At 35.7% G+C, this 8,482-nt stretch overlaps 1 protein-coding gene across 1 annotated transcript in view; it reads left to right on the top strand.

Annotated features, from left to right (window-relative positions):
- LOC137646256 (uro-adherence factor A-like) overlaps positions 1-8,482 on the top strand; it is a 125,625-nt gene that overhangs the window by 31,531 nt on the left and 85,612 nt on the right. Inside the window, exon 9 of the mRNA XM_068379376.1 lies at positions 4,954-5,157. Within this exon, the coding sequence (XP_068235477.1) occupies positions 4,954-5,157 (204 nt within the window). The remainder of the gene's footprint in view (positions 1-4,953; positions 5,158-8,482) is intronic.

Genomic DNA, 8,482 nt, shown 5'->3' with positions numbered 1-8,482 from the left:
TCCTTACAAGGATCGTCACTTTTCTTCGCTTAGGGAGTGTAGTGTTCCTCGACACTCTAGACGTTCTCCTTCTTCGGTTGGAGATGTCTCTTCAGTTTCTTTAAGGACTGACTATCTTCTCCCTTGTCTGCTAAATGTTCACCTTTGGCATCCTTCTTAACGAAATAATGCCTTGTTGAATTCATCGTGCTTCAACAGGGAATATCATTTCCATGTAAAAGCACTGTGACGGACAAGAGGGATCTTGAATTTGAGAAAATTGCTCCTCCAGTTTGAATCTAAATTTCTTTACTTTTTATCTATTTTTGCTTCTCAGTATCGCTTCAACCTCTTCCTAATTTTATACTTTCTTTTGTCTTGCTGTCCTAACTCTATGAGTAGTATTTATCTTATCTTCTCTACATATAATCCTCTGTCCTCATACACCTGACAACACTGAGATTACCAAACAATTTTTCTTCACCCAAGGGTTAACAATTGCACTGTAATTGTTCCTCTTGGTAAGTGTAGAAGAGACTCTTTAGCTCTGGTAAGCAGTTTTTCTAGAAGGACACTCCAAAATCAAACCATTGTTCTAAGTCTTGGGTACTATAGCCTCTTTACCATGGTCTTCCATGTCTTGGGTTAGAGTTCTCTTGTTTGAGGGTACACTCGGGCACACTATTCTATCTTATTTCTTTTTCTCTTGTTTTGTTAAAGTTTTTTATAGTTTATATAGGAGAACTGGTAGGCGAGAATGACCATGAATGGGAGGTAAATCAGTTGTTGTTTGCGGATGATACTGTACTGGTAGCAGACACAGAAGAGAAGCTTGACCGACTAGTGACAGAATTTGGAAAGGTGTGTGAGAGAAGGAAGTTGAGAGTTAATGTGGGTAAGAGTAAGGTTATGAGATGTACAAGAAGGGAAGGTGGTGCAAGGTTGAATGTCATGTTGAATGGAGAGTTACTTGAGGAGGTGGATCAGTTTAAGTACTTGGGGTCTATTGTTGCAGCAAATGGTGGAGTGGAAGCAGATGTACGTCAGAGAGTGAATGAAGGTTGCAAAGTGTTGGGGGCAGTTAAGGGAGTAGTAAAAAATAGAGGGTTGGGCATGAATGTAAAGAGAGTTCTATATGAGAAAGTGATTGTACCAACTGTGATGTATGGATCGGAGTTGTGGGGAATGAAAGTGATGGAGAGACAGAAATTGAATGTGTTTGAGATGAAGTGTCTAAGGAGTATGGCTGGTGTATCTCGAGTAGATAGGGTTAGGAACGAAGTGGTGAGGGAGAGAACGGGTGTAAGAAATGAGTTAGCGGCTAGAGTGGATATGAATGTGTTGAGGTGGTTTGGCCATGTTGAGAGAATGGAAAATGGTTGTCTGCTAAAGAAGGTGATGAATGCTAGAGTTGATGGGAGAAGTACAAGAGGAAGGCCAAGGTTTGGGTGGATGGAGGATAGATGTGAGAGAGGCAAGAGAGCGTGCTAGAAATAGGAATGAATGGCGAGCGATTGTGACGCAGTTCCAGTAGGCCCTGCTGCTTCCTCCGGTGCCTTAGATGACCTCGGAGGTAGCAGCAGTAGGGGAGTCAGCATTATGAAGCTTCATCTGTGGTGGAAATGTGGGAGGTTGGGCTGTGGCACCCTAGCAGTACCAGCTGAACTCGGTTGAGTCCCTGATTAGGCTGAAGGAACATAGAGAGTAGAGGTCCCCTTTTTGTTTTGTTTCATTGTTGATGTCGGCTACCCCCCAAAATTGGGGGAAGTGCCTTGGTATATGGATGGATATAGGAAATATTTATTTTAATATTACTGTTCTTAAAATAGTTTATTTTTCCTTGTTTCCTTTCCTCACTAGGCTATTTTCTCTGTTTGGGCCTCTGGGCTTATAGCATCCTGCTTTTCTGACTAGGGTTGTAGCATAGCAAGTAATAATGATAATGATGATATTACTAGCTACGCTACAACTATTGGAAAATGTAAGATGCTATAAGCCCAAGGTCTCCAACAGGGAAAAATTGCCCTGTGAGGAAAGGAAATAGATAAACGATATGAGAAATAATAAAGAAATAAAATAAGATATATAAACTATAAAAAAGATTATTTCAGCCTGTTCAACCTAAAAGCATTTGCTGCATGTTTGAGCATTTGAAGTTCTACCAATTCAACTACCCGACTAGGAAGATCATTCCACAACTAACTTGGTCACAGCTGAATTAAAACTTCTAGAATACTGTGTAGTATTAAGCCTCATGATGGAGAAGGCCTGACTATTAGAATTAACTGTATGCCTAGTGTTACGAACAGGATGGAACTGTCCAGGAAGATCTGATTGTAAAGGATGATCAGAATTATGAAAAATGTTATGCAACATGCATAACGAACTAATTGAACGACTGTGCCAGAGATTAATATCTAGATCAGGAATAAGAAATTTAATAGACCATAAGTTCCTCTGCAACAAACTAAGATGAAAATCAACAGCTGAAGACTAGAGAGGAGAACATACTCAAAACAAGGTAGAAGGAAAGAATTAAAATACTTCTTCAGAATAGATTGATCGCCGAAAACCCTTGAAGACTTTCTCACTAAGCCAATTTTTTGTGCAATTGATTAAAACAGACCTAATGTGTTTCTCAAAAGTAAATGTGTTGTCGAGAATCACACCTAAGATTTTAAAAGAGTCACAGAGTTGAAGAAACATTAATGCTGAGATCCGGATGTTGAGGAGCCACTGTCCTTGACCTATTGACACTCATACTTTGAGTTTTGTTAGGATTCAACTTCATGCCCCATAATTTGCACCATGCACTAATTTTAGCTAGATTTCTATTAAGGGATTCAGCAACCCCAGATCTACCTTCAGGAGATGGAATTGATGCAAAGAGTATAGCATCATCTGCATATGTAACAAGCTTGTTTTCTAGGCCATACTACATGTCATGTGTATATAGTATGAAAAGTAAGGGACCAAGAACACTATTCTGAGGAACACCAGATATCACATTCCTTTTCACTATGGTGCCCATCAACAACAATTCTTTGCAATTTATAACTTAAAAATTCAATAATGATGCTAAGAAACGACCCACTCGCTCTCAACTGTTTGAACTTGAAAACAAGGGCTTCATATTTAACACAGTCAAAGGCTGCACTAAAATCAAGGTCAATCATACCAACTTCCTGACCACAATCAAGGGATTTCTGTAAAGCACTGAGATTGTAAAAAAGGCATCACATGCTCCAAGGCCTTTACAAAAACCAAGTTGCAAACTAGGGAACAGATGATTACTGTACCTTCAGCAAACCTATTAAGATGTTCTTCTTGTATCTTAGCCATAATGTAATAAGACAATTGAAGATAAAATCATCCATGGCTGGATTCCTCTAGATTGAACTCAATTAGAAGTTGCTATGCCTGCCAGAAACTTTTATTACCTGAATCTCATGACATCCACATTCATAGTGGGACTTCTGAGAAGCAGGGTACTCAGTCCTAATATACATCGCCATTCCCTTGGCCCTAAGAATGGCATCCCATTTCAAAATTATTGGCTTCTTAAACCAGTTATAAGGAGCTCAGATAAGTGTCTCATAATAGAAACCAAAGTTTCTTAGCACAAAAGAATATCATACTGTCTGGATCCAACTGTAAGGTCTTGAATATTTGCATGAAGACCACAAATATTGCAATACAGTAGACAACATTGACGAAATCTAGGATGTACTGGTCCCAGATTTTGCTCAATGTCTCCAGACAGCATAAGAATTAATGGTAATAAAAAGATACATCATACTTAAAAACTAAATTAACAAGAATGATAACAAAAACAATAGGTACAAAAATATAGATAAAGTGATTGATCAAACCCATAGACTGTAGAAAAAAAGTTTGAAAAACTGGTCAACATGGAGAAGCTGATATGCCAGGCTAGACAAAATACCCTCTAGGATAGCCACTTAAACTGAAGGGAGGGCAATAAGGATGGTATTGAAAAAAAAAGAAACACAAGGAAAAGACAACTTCTTAATAAACCACCAGACATTATTTTGCCTGAGTGTACCCTGAAGCAAGAGAACTCACATCCAAGACAGTGGAAGACCATGGTATGGAGGCTATGGCACTACCCAAGGCTAGAGAACAAGGGTTTGATTTTGGAGTGTCCTTCTCCTATAAGAGCTGCTTACCATAGGTAAACTTTCTTCTACCCATATCAAGAGGAAAGTAGCCTCTGAACAATTTCATTTTAGTAGTTAACCCCTTGAGCGAGGAAGAATAGTTTGGTCATCTCAGTGTTGTCAGGTGTATGAAGAAAGACAAGAATGTGTAAACAGTAGGTCAGATTATTCGGTGTATGTGTAGGCAAAGGGAATATGAGCCGTAGCCAGATAGAGGGATTCAATGTATTACTGTCTGGCCAGTCAAAGGATCCAATAGCTCTCTGGAGGTAGTATCGGCCTGGGTGGCTGGTGCCCTGGCTAACCTACTACCTACAAAGTTCATATCTGGATATTTCTTCCCTGGCTTTGAGATTTTCAGCTCTTGATAATTTTTTTTTTCATCACCAACATATAAGGGATTAAACTGAACTTTTGTGTTGCATTACAACTCTTATTTCATAGTATTTTTTTATGTACGTAATATATAGGCAATAGCTTTAATTTCTTAATTTTAAATATAAAACTTACCCGCTGGTTATATAAAAGAGCTGAAGTCCCTGACGCCAGGGACTTCAGCTCTTTTATATAACCAGCGGGTAAGTATATTCAAAAATTTATTTTATTATGAAAATATCATTGTTATTCTAGGTTCTATTCCATTTTCAGGTTTGATTCATGTTTTGTTCCAATTGGTTAATTAAAATTTTCAGTGACTATGAATTTAATAATTTCAATACTAATATTTGCCTATTAAAGATTATACTTTTACAGAATTTTATTTTGTCCATTACCATGAAGTGTTTCATTTCAGAGGATGATGGAAATTTTATTAACCTAGGTCTTTATCAGCCATGGCATAACTCATTACAAAAGACTCATCACATAAGCCATTCTTCACGAAGTAACCATCTGGTACAGCTCACAGAATTTGTTAATTTGCAAGTCACAATTGGGACCGATGAAGATGCTTATGGATTAGAAATGGCAGCTTTTTTGGATATGTCATATGTGAAAGGTTAGTGATATTTGCTCCTGGTTGTTAGTCCTTTTATGATCTCCATATGAATATCATAGAAGAAGTTCATCCTGGGAAGAGTCTCAAAGAAGTGTTAAAAGCTGGACTTGTTGCTTTACCATGAGGGTATGAATAATACTGTTTACTGTACAGTAATACGAAAGTTTCTGTATACGAAAAATTCATTATACGAAAAGAGATACAAAGATTTCTTCATCGTATTATGAAAAACCTCTCATGATCCAAACAAGACTTGCCCAACTGCCAAAAAATAATTTTAAAATTTTGCGTGCCGCAAAATTGTAAACTCGCCACCATCGTTCTGCTCTCCCATTGGTTATCTCCCTATCTTGATGCTAGTTACCGGCGTAAGATCCTACTCTCCTATTTTATATCAGTATGTACATTTTAAAGTTACAAAAACAATGAACAGCACTATACTGTATTGTGTGTACGTACAATATGTATGTACGCATAATGCTACTACGCATATCAGAACATTAGTGCTATATTTTTCTTTTAATTTGGTAAATAGGTAACAGATCGCAACTTAATTTTTCCTTTTAATGTCATGATTATTTATTTACAAACAATGAGTACATTTTTAAAAGAAAAAACACAATAAACAGAACTGCACTGTATTGTATGTATGCACGCACATGCTACTATGCATATCAAACACATTATAAACTTTTCTTTCATTTTGGTAAATAAGTAACTGGTTGTAACGTTTTTATCTTTTAATGTCATGAATATTTATTTACAAGTAATTTTGTATCTATAAGTAGATTTTAAATTAAAACATAAAATGATCAGTACTTTATTATCTGTATGTACAGTACAGTACTGTATGTATGTATGCACAATGCTACTATGCATATCAAAACATTAGCGATGGATTTTTTTTTTCATTTTGATAAATAAATAACAGTCAAAAAACTATTTACTGAACAATTAAAGTTATTCATTCTACAAAGCACCGTATGTTACTGTGTAAAATGCGAAATTTTAAAACCGGTTTTGGATGAAAAAAGTCGGGGTTCGCCCATTACACGAGAGATACTTTTGAAATTATGAAAAGATCTATTTTCTCAACCTCTGTTTTTTTTTTGTTAGGGTATTCTAATTGCATATACTTCATTAAAAGGTTAGGTTTGAAAGGATTGACTTAAAATCATATGATATATATACTCATTTTAATTACGGTATATAATTTTAAGTAATATTTACTGGAAATTTTATCTATTTATTTTTGGGCTCAAGCCATGTCGTCGTGATGGAAGGTTCCCTCAGTAGCTTCCTAAGGGTATAATGATATACTCTGTATAATCATACAGTAGTTGTGTGTTTATGTGGTAATAAGAATAATTTTTTTTTCTTTATTACTATACTTCCATCACCAATAACTTATTTCGGATGGGAATATTTACATTATTTGCCAAAAAGTGGCAGTAGTGGTGGTTGTCCGAAACCTCAAAATTTGCAGCTTATCAGTACCAAAACTATGGTATACAGGAAAACAATGATGCAAACAAGTTTACAAAAAAAAAAAAAAAAACTTTATTCAATGAACTTGAAATTAAAAACCATCAAAATCAACACTCCCATTCAAACATTTAAAGAGTGTTTAAAAATATTCATTAGGATAGTATCGTCATTCGGATCTTCTTTGTAGCTTTCGTTTGTACTATAAGCACTGTCATAGTCCTCCGTTCCGTCCAAATTGGTCGAAAGGTTTTGCTGTATACAGTCATACCTCTCTCTACGAAAGAATCTGCTTACAAAAGTTTTACGCTGCGAAACGAGATGCGAATATTTTTATGACGCTGCGAAAAATGTTTCATGTTAAGAAAAGAGATGTGATCACAGCCAAAAGCAAAACAAAAAGAAGTGAGGAATACTCAATTTTAAAACACACCCGAAATTTAATAACATGAGTACTTGTTTTATTGTAGTGCAATTGACTATTTAAAAAGTAAAAATTTTCTGGAATAGAAAAATAGTGGTTTGCTGACGAAATCGGATACTGTATTTTAAGCTATGATTGAAATGGATGTATGCACGGTATAATTTTTTCGTTTCGTATTTAATTGACACTTTAAGAAAACCGATTTTGGTTTCTTCATCTATTTGTAAGTATTGTATAACACACACACACACACACACACAGAGAGAGAGAGAGAGAGAGAGAGAGAGAGAGAGAGAGAGAGAGAGAGAGAGAGAGAGAGAGAGAGAGAATATCAGCTGTTGTAATCGAATGCCGAGTTTTTGTTTTGTGTACCTCCTGAAACGAGGAATTGATCGCCACAACTAACAGTAGTCATGTTAATTTCATTCCTAAACTCAAGTTGCCATATGTGAACTTGGGTTTTATTTCTTACGGAGAGAGAGAGAGAGAGAGAGAGAGAGAGAGAGAGATTATTTTACTGTCTACAAAACCAATCTTTGCAAATCAAATGTATACTGTTTAAAATATGACAAAATATTGCTGACTCATTACTGAAGTTTAGGCTATTCACTGCCGATAAACGAACCCAGTCTACTCGTGAAAACCTTGAACGCCCGAAGGGAAAAATAAGGCTTTTTTGTATATACTGTACTGAACAAAAATAATGCTTTAATATACCATCATTAACACTACCATTACAATTATCATAAGGTTGGAGAAAGATAAAGATTGCTGAGAACGTAACCACAATTCTGTTTACATTTCGTCAGCTGGACTCGCACAGGTAACAGTTGATTTCATTGTTGATGTGGAATTTTACATTATCCTTAAATAGGCTATTTATTATGAAATTACATTTATAAGATGTAATGTTAATATTGTTTTGTAACATTTATTATAAATCACCGTATTTAGGGCTACCAATATACTTGAAAAGACAATAGATTTGATACATTTTGTAGTGCTCGACTCGCAGACTTTAAACAGCTTCGCCGATACAGAAAATTTATTTTTGAAAAATAGCAATCGCAGAAAAGGGAATCATATAATTCGAACACGCATAATTCTAGACCGTACTGTATCTGGTCCTGATTAAAATGACTTTTACTTTTTAAATATTTGCCTCCCGAATTTACTCAGGCCTGCTCTGTAAGAATCGAGTCTGTCTCATTGAGATGGTTAATCCCCTCCTTTAGATAATAACAATTTTCAAATACATATCCAGAAGTGATTCATTTTATTATGTATCTTTAAGGGTTGATTTGACCTGTGAACCTTATATATAATAAAAACACCAAATAGATTCACAATGGCTAGATCATATTGAACACAAGCTGATGGACTTTTCAGAATTATCACAATCATATTGAACACAAG

This window comes from Palaemon carinicauda, chromosome 1 (genome assembly GCF_036898095.1).
Source record: "Palaemon carinicauda isolate YSFRI2023 chromosome 1, ASM3689809v2, whole genome shotgun sequence".
Classification (NCBI taxonomy): Eukaryota; Metazoa; Arthropoda; class Malacostraca; order Decapoda; family Palaemonidae; genus Palaemon; species Palaemon carinicauda.
Note: the sequence above shows the minus strand (reverse complement) of the source record. Positions and strands in the feature narration are given on the sequence as shown.